We start from the raw sequence: 14,744 nt of genomic DNA on the forward strand, positions 1-14,744 counted from the left end.
CCCCACCACCACCAGCTGCTGTCCTTACTTTGGATGCGGGCAGTGAGAGAGTGGCGGGCTCGGGGAAAGCTGCTCCGTTGTCCTCTCCCGGAGCAGCTTCCGCGGTGTCTCCTCTCTCCTCCTCCCAGAGCTAGGCGTCCAATAGGATTGCCAGACATTTCGGCCAATCAGGAAACAGGTTTCATACCTGCTTCCTGATTGGCCAGGAGGAGGATCAGTGTTGCAACAGTGAATTTTCATTCGCTGTTGCAACACACCTGGGTGGGCTCCAAATGCAATGCTCTGCGTCCCGAGTTCACCCTATTTTGAAGCATATAAAAGCCTATGTCTCTAATCAGTGCTTAAAAAAAAAAATCTGGCCACTGTAATTCATATGTCCGGCAACCAAATGGAACGGACATATGAATAGGGGAGTGGCAGTGTATAGATTCATGCGTAGCATATAGGGGGTAGAGATATAGGGGGTGGTGAGGACAGGGGAGAGGCGCCTGGGCGACCCTAATGGATGGGCCTCCTCAGACTGGGTCTTCACTGGCTATCACGTGATCAGGAGCCGGTCTTCTCAATTGTTAGTATGAACCTAGGAACGGTCAGTGACAGCTTTATCTACAAATGGGCTAAAGACATATACTCGACACTAAAAAAAAACGAAAAAACTTTTATAATAAAGTTGTAATGGGAGTCATGAATAGCTGATTTAAGCTGAAAATTCAATTGGCTTTAACCATTCCCTTCCTTCTCTTTCTTGTATACAGCAACAACTTCTGTAGATTACAACTAGAAGCTCCAAGAGTTAATTCTTCAGTGTTATTAACATTAGTGATTATGATCTATTACACAATATGAAGAGTATCGCATTCAGAACACATGAATGGCTATATAAATAAAAGATTTCGGCTCCAACCTCCCAAATCCTTGGTAAAACCCTCACCCTAATGAAACTCACAGGTGCTGGCTCTGCTCAAGCTTGAAGAGAGAAAGAAGTCCCGGTTGGCCGCACATCAAAAAAATTCATTCTTATTATGAAATAGTAAAATCCAAATACAGTCACCTCATAAATAGGGAAAAAACAGGGCAAATAGCTAATGCATTTCACGCCCTATCATGGCGCTTATTCGTAGCTATGAATGGCTTTATATTATAATTGTATAATAGCATCTCTGATTGGAGACCAGAGATTTTGAATTTATTTCTCTATTTTTGACATAAGGAAGAAGAGTAAATGTAAAGCCATACAATAATTAATTTGTGATATAAAAGAGCTGGTGTGGCTGCTGTTAATCATAAACTATAAATAATATCTAAATATGGACACTATGCCTCATAGAAACATTTTGCAGACTAAGAAACCAAACCGGTTCCCACTGCTGTTCTGCCATGTTCCTCCCATCAGAGTTTCTGATATAAATACCAGAGATGGAGCTACAACACAGATATTCACTCTGGTATACAGTCATGAGACCATCCACATTTGGCGCCCTCTCCATCCTCCTGGGGATCATCCTGCTTCAAGCAGTGTCTTTCGGTAAGTGGTTTGGTGATGAGGAGGTGAATGGGCACATTGCCTTTGATAGAGGAGCTCTCTAGCCTCAATGAGTGGCAGCCAGGCACAATGAATGGTTAGACGGGCATGTGAAATCCCACCTTCTTAAAGCATAGCATCTGAGGAATTCTTATTACCGTGCATTGTTCTTGTTAGTATGTTGTTAAGGCAGAAAAAAGACGCAACAACCATTCTCACATTTTATACTGTGAGTATTAGTTCTGATAATAATGCTAGTATCAGCTGAAATGTTTACATAACGTAACATTCTTTTTAGTGGGACTACATGGCTATAACGTCAGTCCTGTTCCTCTGTGTCCAACATGACCGTACTAAACCCTCCTATCCTTTACAGCCAACAAAACTGACAACTTAGCATCTGCTTTATCTGAGTATGTGTCTCCTTTACATTGGCAGTGTCATTGATGGTCACTTGGCCCTCTTTGTGGCAAATATGCCCCCTGTGTACCCCCTTGCTGCTGCTTGTGCCCCTTTTGCACTAGTGGTCAGTAGTAGAAGTGTTACCCACAGTATCAGAGGCAGAGAAGGAAGGGGTGGGCTCCTAAATGTAAACACAAGCTGTGTTTACACCTGTGATCGCTGTCATTGGCCATCACATCGATCACAAGGCCACTCTGTCTGGCTCTGTCCCTTTTGCCTGTGGAATGCAAATTCAAAATTGAATAAACATGCAGCTAAACAATACAGTAGGAGCACAATCTATTAAAGTGAACTAAAGTCTAAACTGATAAAAAAAAATGCTAGCAGGCAGGCATGTTATTTCAGAAGACACATGCAATGCAATGCCCTCTGCAACAAAATAAATGTTTTAGTTCTCTTTAAAGCATCTGTTACCCTAAAAATAGAATATATATAAAAAAAATGTGTTCTTGTAAAGCATGTTATATAGCACAGTGTTGGTGTTTTGTTATTTGCCCCCCCTGTAACGCCTAAAATACCTGGCTGATCCTGCCTGGTTCTATCCTCCTGGTTCTACCCTCCTATCCTCCTCTGTCCTCTTTACCCCCTCCCCTCCCTGCCTGTCAGCTAGTGACAGTGCCCATTTACATCTGTTTTCAAAGTGTCTCTCGGCGCTCACATGACCGGCCGGCTCTCTCCTCCTCTCGTCCCGACTGACATGAGCAGGGAAATCTCAGCCCAGCCCGCTGTAGCTGTCAACCGGGGAGGGCAGAAAGGCGGCGGGTCACGTGAGCTTCAAGTGGCGCTCTGAAAACAGGTATAAATGGCATTTTTTTTTTTATAAATCACAGAGACAGGAGTACCTGTTAGAAGAGCAGGTTAAGCAACCACTTTTACTCTCTTCCTGACCAGGCCAATTTTCAGCTTTTAGCGCTGCCAGACTTTGAATGACAATTGTGAGTCAGTCAACACTGTACTCATATGACATTTTTATAATATTTTTCACACAAATAGAGTTTGCTTTCTTTCTTTTGGTGGTATTTAATCCCCACTGGGGTTTTTTATTTTTTGATAAACAAACAAAAAGAGGCAGACCATTTTGAAAAAAAAAAAGTCATAGTTTGTCAAAATTTTGCATACAGGTAATTGTTCTTCTTCACTGATGTGTGCTGATAAGGCTGCACCGATGGTCATTGATAGGCTGCACTGATAAAGGTGGTACTGATAGGTGGCACTGATGGGCACTGATAAATTGGCACTGGTGGGCACTTATGGGGCTGCACTGATAGGCAGCACTGATGGGTGGCACTCATAGATGCAAATAAAGGGCACTGATACTGTAGGTGGCACTCATAGGCACAACTGATGGGCAATGATAGGCACTGGTAGGCGGCACTGATGGACACATAGGCAGCACTGATATGTGACACTGATGAGGAGGCACTGATCAGCACTGATTGACAGCACTGATAAGCATTAATTGGCAGAACTGGTGGGCACTGTTGGGACTGCACTGATAATCAGTGCCTGAATATCAGTGTCGATGTCCCTTTAACACAAGCCGGTTATTGGCTCTCTTTTTCCCTCCTCTCGCTGTCAGCGGGAGGAAAGAAAAGTGATAACCGGCTTGTGTTTACTTCCCTGATCAGCTGTCATTGGACATAATCTGATTACATGGTAAAGGGCTGCTGTAATTGGCCCTTTACCACAATCTGTGATCAGTGATGAGTCCCGCAATCAGAGGAGGCAGTCCATGTATGCCCTCCCTGCAAGTTAAGCCCACTCTGTAGCCGTCTTTTGGCTATAGCGCGTATGGGAAGGGGTTAAAATGCACACGTACGAGGTGGTATCAAAAAGTTTTGAGTCTAGCTTTGGAATATTGTAAGATGTGTACAAAAAACTGAACTTGTGCAAAGCACAGCGTATAAAGTTAAAAATATAGTGTAGAGCAGCAATTCAACCTTGCGATACATTGCGACACATTGCGCGCAATCATAAATACATTCCAGAGCTACACTAAACAAAAAGTGATAACAATAACTAAATATACAAATCCCCAAATATTAAAGTGGTTATAAAGCCTAAGGTAAAAAAACCTTCTGTGCTGCAGCACCCCCCAGACTCCTCCTTTTTCTTACCTGATCTCAATCCGATCCAGCAATGTGCACGAGTGCAGCGGCTCCTTATTGGACAGATTGATAGCGGCAGAAGCATTTGGCTCCTGCTGCTGTCAATTAAATCCAGTGACACAGGAGCGGGGTGGGGGGGCAAGTCCTGCTGTCTGTGTCATCATGGGACACCCCAGTGGGACTCGGGAGCGAGCCCGCACGGGTGCCCCTAGGTAAAGCACTCAATGAAAGGGAGGAGCCTAGAATGCCGACAGGGCACCCATAGGAAGAGGATCGTGGCTGCTCTGTGCAAAATGATTGCACAAAGCAGGTAAGTATAGCCATGTTTGTTATTTTATTTTTATAAAAAAAAAAAAAAAAGAGAGTTTACAACCCCTTTAAAAATATATGTTATACATATATAGTGCACAAAATAACATGAACGTCCAAGTTAATAAGCAGGAGAATTCTTCTTACAATTACTGTACAGTTTCTTCGGAAGCAATAAATTCAAACCCTCACTTCTGCCCCGGACAACGCCATCTGTGATGAGACACGTAGGGCCTTGTCTGGGTCAAGGGCGTCATCACGTGTGACGAAATGTGCAGGGTGGAGCTGCATGCTGATGTTACTTTATCACTTTTTTTATAGCACAGCTCTGAAATATATTTATAGTTTTGTAACATGCCAACAGATTGCAGCATAAAGCTGCACGCACAGTTACAGGGTGAACCGTCCTTCTTAAGTCAGTGTGCCAAAAGACATTGACCTGCGTACTTCGAGAGCTGAGCAACAGGTGCTATTCTGACCACGTGCGTTACCATGTCTGCTATTTCAGCATGAACAGCAAGTTAAAACAAAGAGCAAATGTGAGATTCTGCATAAAATGGGCAAATCTGACATAAAGACATTTGACCAGTGGCAGCTTGGCTTGTCCATTAGGGGCGCAGGGGCTGCTCGTCCATTAGGGGCGCTGCCCCCCTATTCATGCATCCGGCCCCCTAATCTACATGCAGGGTGCCGGACGCATGGATTCCAATGAGGGTTTTTTTTTTTTTTTTTTAGGCTCTAATAGGCTTAAAAAAAGGCTGGGCTCTGGGGGCAGAGCACTTTGCCCTGAGCCCACCCAGTTATGTGACAACAACAAATTAATATTTGCTATTGTCACACTGATTCTTCTCCCAGCCAATCAGGAAGCAGGTCGTGAGACCCGTTTTCTGATTGGCAAAAAGGAGAAGCCATCCTATTGGTCTAGGAGGAGGAGGGAGGAGACGTACGGCCACCATGATGCCGAGGAAATGCATGGGAAGCCTGACCGACAGAGCCGGGACCCGGAAGAGACTGAGGGGGGAGGTCGCCGCTGTCTCCACATGTCAGTCCGGGGATAGCACAGGGCGAGTGAACTGGCGACTGGGGGGGTGCGGTCAGTGGACACATCCGTCAGCCACCCCCCCTGACCCGACCAATGGAGCACCAGCCGCCACTGCATTTGGCATGATACGGTAAGTTTACGTTGATGCTGCAATGAGTTATTCAAGGTGTTTTGAGTGGTATGCATGCTTCAAGAGCGAAAGAACATCACTGGAAGAGATCGAGAGATCAGGAATACCTTCAAAGAGCTCTGTTGTAGGTTGTTCTTTGACGATCATCATGCACAAGTTGCTGTTGGGGGTTGAGCTCGGTGAATGTCTTCCTTTCATCATCTTCCAGTGATGTTCTTCCGCTCTTGAAGCACGAGTGCCACTCAATACACCTCGAACAACTCACTGCCACATCACCATAAACTTGCCAAACCATGTCAAACGTCTCTGTGACAGATTTGCCCAGTTTCACGCAGAATTTCACGTGTGTTCTAATTTGCTGTCCATGATGGATTAGCAGACATGGTAACACATGTGGTCAGAATAGCACCAGTTGCACAGCACCCGATGTACGCAGGAAGTTGTCTTTTGGCATATTGGCTTATTAAGATTGGTGCTCCCCGTGACTGTGCGTGCAGCCTTGTGCTGCCATTTGTTGGCATGTTACAAAACTTGTCTCAAAACATTTTGATACCACCTCATATAGTTACATTTTTATTGCCGGCATGGTCCCTGTGTACCTGGATGACTAAATTCCTAGGCATGTGCGGGTGTTACATCATCCCATTCCAGACAATTTGCGGTCGTCTGACTATTGATGTGGAGGTACGTTTTGTGAACTTTTTTCCACTTTAGGTAGCTGAATCCTGTGTTTACTTTGTATTGCTTTTTTAGAGTGTACACAGGAAATAGAAAAAGAAACACGCCCGCTGCCAACCCAGCTCCCATCCATATCAAGCCTTGTTTTTACACTGCTTCAGTGTTCCAGCTCCTGCTGCAGTGCAGTGTCAGGACTTGACGAATCCCTGTAGGCAGTGCCAGGACAGGATAATCCAGTGCCCATGGCAAAGATGCCAAATTGCACCCCACACCCTTCATTATGTGCAAGTTTATGAAGAGGAGGGGGAGAGAGAGCAGAGCCCCCACCTTCTCCCGGCTCTCTCCTTGCCGCTGCTATTTCTGGGCTGACAGAAGTGGTGATGCCACTGTCACTACTGCTGTCAGGCTAATAGTAGAAGGAACTTGCAGCACCCCATCCCTAAAATACATGCTATGCCCCCTTGCCTTTATGGTGACATGCCCTGGGTGCCTGGTGCTAGAAACACCCCTGCATGTGACCCTATGAACAAATCCATGGCAAAAATCTGTTTCTGATTCTTTCAGCTGAAAAAAGTGGACAGTGTCCTTATTACAAGATGAATGAAGTAGTCCGATGTGGTCCCTTCAACACAACTGCCTGTAAGATAGATGAAGACTGTGAAGGTCTGCAGAAGTGCTGCAGAGAGCTCTGTACCTTCAAATGCCAGAACCCTGTGGGTAAGTCAACCTTACTTGCTAAAGTTTGATGATGGCCAGTCCCCTGAGCAACCTCCCTGTGCAGGACCTGGATTTTAAAATAGTATGGTCTATGGGTTCTGATCCTTCCCTACTACATCCAGGTCCCAAGTGGGGCTTTGTCTGTCTGGGATAATAAACTGTGTTCGATTTAAATAGAGTATCACTAGCTTTCTTTCTTTTTTGGGATGAATCAGCAGTTTTGGGACGAGCTTCTACTCAGCTTAGGCATCCAACCAGCCATGGGGATGACCCAATGGAAAGAACTTGGGAAACGTGCATTTTTCTTTATTAGTATGCCCAAATCAAAAACAGGTAACAGGAGAAATGCCAGTATAGTCTGTACACTTCCAGGGATGGACCAGTGCTGGGCATAGGAGTTCCTGGGGAAGAGCAACAGTGCATAGAATTAACTTTACTCGGTAGTTCACCAGCATTTTTCTGCATTAACTGATATTTTTGGGAATATGAGATTGTGACAGACCCAACCAGGACAGGGGCTTTTGGAGGGGACTGCAGAGTAAACTCTTGCCTACTGACTATGGGCCCTGGCATTTAAGGAAGCTATAAGAATTTAAGAATTTCTACTGTTATATAATGCAAAAGGACATTATTACATTTAACAGTCAAGGAAGCCATGATTGTCTCTGCCATCTTGAAACTCAGTAAGCAGATGTATGTGAAAATAAAGCTGGTTAATGAGATTTGGACAGCCTTGGGTCTTCTTGAATACTTTTTCCAGATAGAGATGGGCCCCTGTTCGGTTTGCGGCAGAACTTTCAAACTTTCGAACTTTCTGTGCTACTGGCAGATGTGCTGCAAGGACCTGTGACACCCTGGGCTATACTACCATCCCTGTCAGTGAAGGCTGTTAAGAGGTCATAAGGTATAGCGGGGGTAGACCGGAAAGGTGAGGAGTGAGGGGGGGGCAGAATTGTGTCTCTTTTGTGTGGCTTTCAGGTGCTCTTGCCAACAGGTGGTAGGAGGTTAAATGCCTTGTCAAGCATTCGATACCCAAATGGCTGGTGTTTTTGCCATGCTTGATGTGCTTTTCAGCAAAGTTTGCAAACTGCAACAATATGATCGGCTGCACATGTGCTAAAAAAGGCCCACACAGTTGAGCCATGGGCAGTGGGCCAGGAAATAACAGCTCTACAATCTGGTGGATTAGGGTGGTTGTTCTTTACTCTTCCATGATTGCTTCCTCTTTGGGGTTGTATCTCACCCTCACTTTCCTCCTCTGCTCTATCTGGCACCCAAGTCATGTCAGTGACCTTATCATCATCATCTCCTCCATCCTCATTATCACTCTCCCCTCTCTATAGGCTCATATACCTACCTTGCTCAAGCTCAGAACCAACATCTGAATCAAGTAATGGCTGTGCATCATCAAGGCGCAAGTGGCTGACGCTGTGCATCATAAAGGAGCAAGTGGCTGATGCTGTGTTCAAATAACTCAGCTGATTCCTCCATGCTTAATGCTGGGGCTATGGCAGGAGTAGCTGTGGACAAGGAGGCAGAATAAGCCACTCTGGCAGCTACAGTGGACTGCACACTAGTCTCTACATCATTTAGGAGATATTCACCTTACATGCAACTGCTGACGTCAGTGGCGCAAGCGAACTGAAGGTCTGGCATACCTTGCCGGAACGTCAGAGCTGTGTGCCAAAACTGAGGGCTCCCATGCGCATGGGTGGGAGTGACGTCATTGTGGCTCCAGTCACTCACAGCGCCGGAGCCTGCAATCTTGTAAGCAGGAATGGAGAAGATGTCAGCCCTCTCAGTGGTGACTGGGCACAGCTGGAAGGGCTTTGTTCTAAGATGAGAATTTTATAATGTGCTAGTATGTGACACATACTAGCACAGTATGCCTCTGTTTTGTAGGTTTTTTTTTTATCAGCAGTCAGCGCGAGGAGGAAAAATAGCCGATTACCGGCTCTTTTGTGATCACCTGATCAGCTGTCATTGGCTGACAGCTGATCACGTGGTAAGGGGTCGGGATCGACCCCTTGCTCCGATCTGTGATCAGTCAAGTCTCATAGACTCGCTGATCACAGAGCGCGCCTCGTGCGCCCCTCAGTGCTCTAAAACGGGTCTCGCCCCTCAGTGCTCTATTGACGTCGTCCCGGCAAAGCAGGTCCGCGCTGTAGCCGTCATTCGGCTATAGCGCGGATCTCAAGAAGTTATGCAGGGTGCCAGCATTTTGTCACAAAGATCTTAGGGCTTGGGTATACATTTTTAGTCCTTTTGGCACTCTAGCCAGCAAGATATATACAATATCTCACAAAGATTAGTACACCCCTCACATTTTTGTAAGTATTTTATTATATCTTTTCATGTGACAACACTATGGCTGGATTCACACCTGTCCGGATGCGAATTCCAGCTCCGTTCTCTGTGCGAAGCGAAAAAGCAGCTGTTCATCGCTTCCTCTCTATTGTAACTGTGGATCAGTTGAGCAGGGAGAGGAGGAGGTGTAGTGAGGAGGGGGAGAGAATGCCTGTTCACAATGGAACGCATCTGAGAATCAGAAAGAACTCTCTGAGGATCTGAAAAAAAAGAACTGTTGCTCTACATAAAGATGGCCTAGGCTATAAGAAGATTACCAAGACCCTGAAACTGAGCTGCAGCAAGATGGCTAAGATTATACAGTGGTTTAACAGGACAGGTTCCACTCAGAACATTACACGCGTGCCCCACCCCCTACTGCTCGTGGTTCCTGGGTCCTGGCTCTCCTTGCGACTAGGGGCATGATGTCACGTGCGCGCCCCACCGCCCTGTTACTCGCAGTTCCTGGATCCCGGCTCTCCATATCTTGCAGCTTCCGCCCCTTTGATATTTCAACTAGTGATTACTAATGGGCATATTTTTATTGAGCACACGTCTGGGCATATTTTGTTAAAGGTCATGCTGATGGGCACCTTTTTTTATGTTAAGGGGCACTCTGATGGCCAAATTTTATTTTAAGGGGCACGCTGATGGGTATATTTTTAATGTGCACCCTGATGGGCATATTTTCTTAAGGGGAACACTGATGGACACATTTTGTTGTGCCCATCAGAGTGCCCCTTAACATAAAATGTGCCCATCAGCGCGCACATTAAAAATATACCCATCAGCGTGTCCCTTAAAATAAAATGTACCCATCAGAGTGCCCCTTAACATAGAAGGTGCCCATCAGCGTTACCCTTATTTTATGTTAAGGGACACGCTGATGGGCACATTTTATGTTAAGGGGCACTCTGATGGGCATATTTTATTTTAAAAGCAACACTGATGGGCACATTTTGTATTAAGGGGCACTCTGATGGGCAGATTTTATGTTAAGGTGCATGTTTTGTTGTGTCCATTACAGTGCCCCTTAATATAAAAGGTGCCCATCAGGGTGCCCCTTAACATACAATTTGCCCATCAGAGTGTCCCTTAACCACTACAATACAGGGCACTTTCACCCCCTTCCTTCCCAGCCCAATTTTCAGCTTTCAGCGCTCTCGCGCTTTCAGTGACAATTGCGCGGTCATGCTACACTGTACCCAAATGAAATTGTTATCATTTTGTTCGCACAAATAGAGATTTATTTTGGTGGTATTTATTCACGACTCCGTTTTTTTTTTTTGCGATATAAGCGCAAAAATAGCGGAAATTTGGAAAAAAAACAATATTTTCTTTTTTCTATTTGAAAAGAAATCCAATCAAATCAAATTTTGTCATAAATTTAAGCCAAAATGTATTCTGCTACATGTTTTTGGTAAAAAAAATTCCGTTAAGTGTATAATAATTGGTTTGTGTGATCAGGGACATATGTACGCAAATGATCATGTACATATGTGTGCAGGTGATCACGTACATATGTGTGCAGATAATCATTGGGACATGTGATTTTAGTGGGACATATGTGGGGGACATGTTTTTATTATTAGGGACATGTGTTTTTATTATTTGGGGACATGTATGTTTTGGGGACATGTGTGTTTTGGGGACATATGTGGGGACTGTGTTTGTACTGTGTGGTGTGTTGTGTGTGTACACTACACTGATGATCAGTGAGTAAAAAGCTGTAAAAAGCAGCCCATACTCACTGATCATCAGCCGGCTGCAGCGTTCTGCTCTCCTCTCCTCAGCGGTGACTTCCGTGTGAGGAGAGGAGAGCCGATTGCCTAGCAACCGGCTGTTTGTTTACATCACATGACGGCCGTGATTGGACACGGCCGTCATGGGATCAGGAGGGCCAATCACAGAGCCCTCCTGCCGATCTGAGATGTGCCGTGTCCGGGTGACACGAGCACATCGGGATCGCGCCGCTGCGCGGGCGCGCGCGCGCGCGATCCCGCTACTCCTGAATGACGTCCCTGAACGTCCTATCAGGAGTAGACGGCTCCCACCCGGCCGTATATATGCATTGGCTGGGTGGGAAGTGGTTAATATAATAATAATAAGTATATTCTTGTTTTGAAATGACATTGATTCTTTCTTAAAAACTTGGGGGGGGGGGAGTTTGCCATCTTTGCCCTGGGCACCAAATGTCCTTGTCCCAGCACTGGGTGGGGGGTCAGCCTGTTAGTGCTCAGACCATACGCCGCACACTGCATCAAATTGGTCTGCATGACTGTCATCCCAAAAGGAAGCCTCTTCTAAATATGATGCACAAGAAAGCCCGCAAACAGTTTGCTGAAGATGAGCAGACTAAGGACATGGATTACTGGAACCATGTCCTGTGGTCTGATGAGACCAAGATAAACTTATTTGGTTAAGATGGTTTCAAGCGTGTATTGCAACAACCAGGGTAGCAGTACAAAGATAAGTGTGTCTTGCCTAGAGTCAAGCATGGTGGTGGGGAGTGTCATGGTCTGGGGCTCCATGAGCGCTGTCAGCACTGGGGAGCTACAATTCTTTGAGGGAACCATGAATGGCAACATGTACTGTGACATACTGAAGCAGAGCATGATCCCCTCGCTTCGGAGACTGGGCTGCAGGGCAGTATTCCAACATAATAACGACCCCAAACACACCTCCATGATGACCACTGCCTTGCTAAAGAAGCTGAGGGTAAAGGTGATAGACTGGCCAAGCATGTCTCCAGACCTTAACCCTATTGAGCATCTGTGGAGCATCCTCGAACGGAAGATGGAGGAGCACAAGGTCTCTAACATCCACCAGCTCCGTGATGTCATCATGGAGGAGTGGAAGAGGACTCCAGTGGCAACCTGTGAAGCCCAAGAGGGTTAAGGCAGTGTTGGAAAATAATGGTGGCCACACAAACTATTGACACTTTGGGCCCAATTTGGACATTTTCACTTAAGGGTGTACTCACGTTTAGACATTAATGGCTGTGTGTTAATTATTTTGAGGGGACAGCAAATTTACACTGTTATACAAGCTGTACACTCACTACTTTACATTGTAGCAAAGTGTCTTTTCTTCAGTGTTTTCACATGAAAAGATATAATAAAATATTTACAAAAATGTGAGGGGTGTACTCACTTTTCTGAGATACTGTAACTAAGGTTATGAAATTCCCTGTAAAATAGTGTGTATGTGAAGTATTTTGAGTTAATAACCTACAGATGGTGACATTTGAACTGAGTTCTTAATTTCAAGAAGCTAAAGGGGTGTACTCACTTTTGTGAGATACTATATGTACAGTATATATAGTTTAAACCACACTAATTAAAATGGTGCAATGACAACAATAAGGGGTGTATACATCAATTATGGGTGAATGCCGGCAAAATCAAATGTTACTAGATTATTCTCTCGCTTTAGGTCAAATGTTCGTTAATTATAAGAATATTCTGAATTTGGAAAATACAGCCTCACGACCACTAGATGGAGCTGATCATCATAGGAAATAAGTATTTATTTCCTATGATCATCAGCACCATCTAGTGGGCATAATAACTTGTGAAAGTACAGGGAAGGAGGAGGCTGGGGATTGTCCAGTGGAACCTTCCTAAAGGCAATGTGACTGACCTTTGTAGCCCCTTAAGCAGCCTTTCTAACCTCCTCCTTCTTTAGCTAGTCTAGTCAATAGGTTTGTGGTTCTTTGCAAATTGTAGAAACTTGAACCAAGAAGAACTTCTGCTATGTCTGACTTTGGTATAACTATGTACTGTATCATGAGCTAAGCTCTTATGCCCTGTACACACGGTCGGACAATCCTACCACAAAATCCGTTGGATTTTTTCCGACGGATTTTGGCCGAAACTTGTGTTGCATACACACGGTCGGACAAAGTTGTCAAAAAATCTGATCGTTCAGAACGAGGTGATGTAGAACACGTAAGACGGGACTATGAAGAGGCCAGTAGTCAATAGCTTTCGTCTTGTAATTTATTCTGAGCATGCGTGGCACTTTGTCCCTCAGAATTCTCTACACACGATCGGAAAAAGTCCAATCGGATTTTGTTGTTGGAAAATTTTAGATGCAGCTCTCAAGTCCGATAGAGCCCACACACGATTGGATTTTCTGACAACATAATCCGATCAGACTTTTTCCATCGGAATTTCCGACCGTGTGTATGGGGCATTAGTCTCCGCACCAGACTCTAATGTCCCACCACAGTCAACATTTTTTATAACTATATATTTATATAGATCTTAAATATACCACAGTTCTGTACAGAGAACACCGAGCCATTGACATCAGTATCTGTACCAGAGGAGATAACACTCTAATGTCCATCACCACCCCCTCCACAGTCATACATTTTTATCTTTCTATTGACAGAAGTCAAAGACTCAAGAAAATAAGCTGTTGAAAACATTAGTGAGAAGATGAGATCGACGTCAACTCGTTATGATGATCAGGACGTCACCCCACACAGAAAATGTCATTAAATAAAAAAATCTTCAATCCCAAAGTGACGATTTCTGTTTTATTTATTAATAAGGAATTCTGACTTGTAATGTTGAGTTCTCTTCACACAATACAGAGGGGGAAAAAAATTCCAACAATGTATCAGAATTTAAAGCTGAACTACGAACACCAAAGCTTGAATTGAAGATGTTCCTCAATAGCAACAGAGGATATACATTTAATTTATGTTGCAAATAACACATTTGCAAATCCAGATATTACCAAATAAATGTAGACGTGACATCATGTGCTGAGATCAGAGCTGTGGGAGGGGCCCAGCAGGATCCACCCACTAAAGGCAGTCTGCAAAAAAAAAAAAAAAGACAGGAGAGGGCGGAGACAAGACCAGTCACCCTGCACAAGAAGAGAGAGCAGCAGTGAGCGGTCTTTATTACAGGAAGTTCCTGCACAGAGGTAAAGCTTCACATGGAATTATTGCGCAGATCTGGAAGGAATGCACAACGCACACCAAGATTCAAGAAGAATCCACAACCAATGCATTTAGACAATATCTTCTTTTCCCAGAGTTCAGTTTTAAAGTATATTAATTTCTCTCTGTGCAACCACTGCTCAAGTGCTGTGCATTCAAAGAACATTTACCAGCATCCTATTTCATCGATATTACCCTATAGATAATACTAAAGCTAAGTGACTCTTCACATTCCACATCCCCTCCATAGTGCTCTCTTCTAAATACTGCTCACTGTCATACCCACCACACTCCTCTCCTCTAAATACTGCCCACTGTCATACCCTCCACACTACTCTCTTGTACATATACTGCCCACTGTCATACCCTCCACACTCCCCTCCTGTACATACTGACCACTGTCATACCCTCTACACTCCTCTCCTCTAAATACTGCCCACTGCCATACCCTCCTCTCCTGTAAATACTGCCCA

The 14,744-nt window shown here is 44.7% G+C and overlaps 1 protein-coding gene across 1 annotated transcript; it reads left to right on the forward strand.

Moving 5' to 3' along the window:
- The first annotated feature begins 1,453 nt into the window (after positions 1-1,453).
- On the forward strand, positions 1,454-13,817 carry LOC143990346 (WAP four-disulfide core domain protein 12-like). The gene is made up of 3 exons (XM_077490383.1): positions 1,454-1,525; positions 6,816-6,968; positions 13,713-13,817. Exons 1-3 carry the CDS (start codon positions 1,456-1,458, stop codon positions 13,733-13,735), a joined length of 246 nt encoding a protein of 81 aa, XP_077346509.1. The 5' UTR covers positions 1,454-1,455; the 3' UTR covers positions 13,736-13,817.
- Positions 13,818-14,744: the final 927 nt, after the last annotated feature.

Source organism: Lithobates pipiens, unplaced genomic scaffold (assembly GCF_037356315.1).
Source record: "Lithobates pipiens isolate NorthernLeopardFrog02 unplaced genomic scaffold, aLitPip1_a1.2 Scaffold_18, whole genome shotgun sequence".
NCBI lineage: Eukaryota > Metazoa > Chordata > Amphibia > Anura > Ranidae > Lithobates > Lithobates pipiens.

Excerpts from the sequence above, each read along its gene's own strand:
- LOC143990346 (XM_077490383.1), top strand. The coding sequence starts at position 1,456 with ATGAGACCATCCACATTTGGCGCCCTCTCCATCCTCCTGGGGATCATC. Across the intron at positions 1,526-6,815 it reads GCTTCAAGCAGTGTCTTTCG|CTGAAAAAAGTGGACAGTGT; the intron begins GTAAGTGGTTTG and ends TGATTCTTTCAG. Across the intron at positions 6,969-13,712 it reads CAAATGCCAGAACCCTGTGG|AAGTCAAAGACTCAAGAAAA; the intron begins GTAAGTCAACCT and ends TTCTATTGACAG.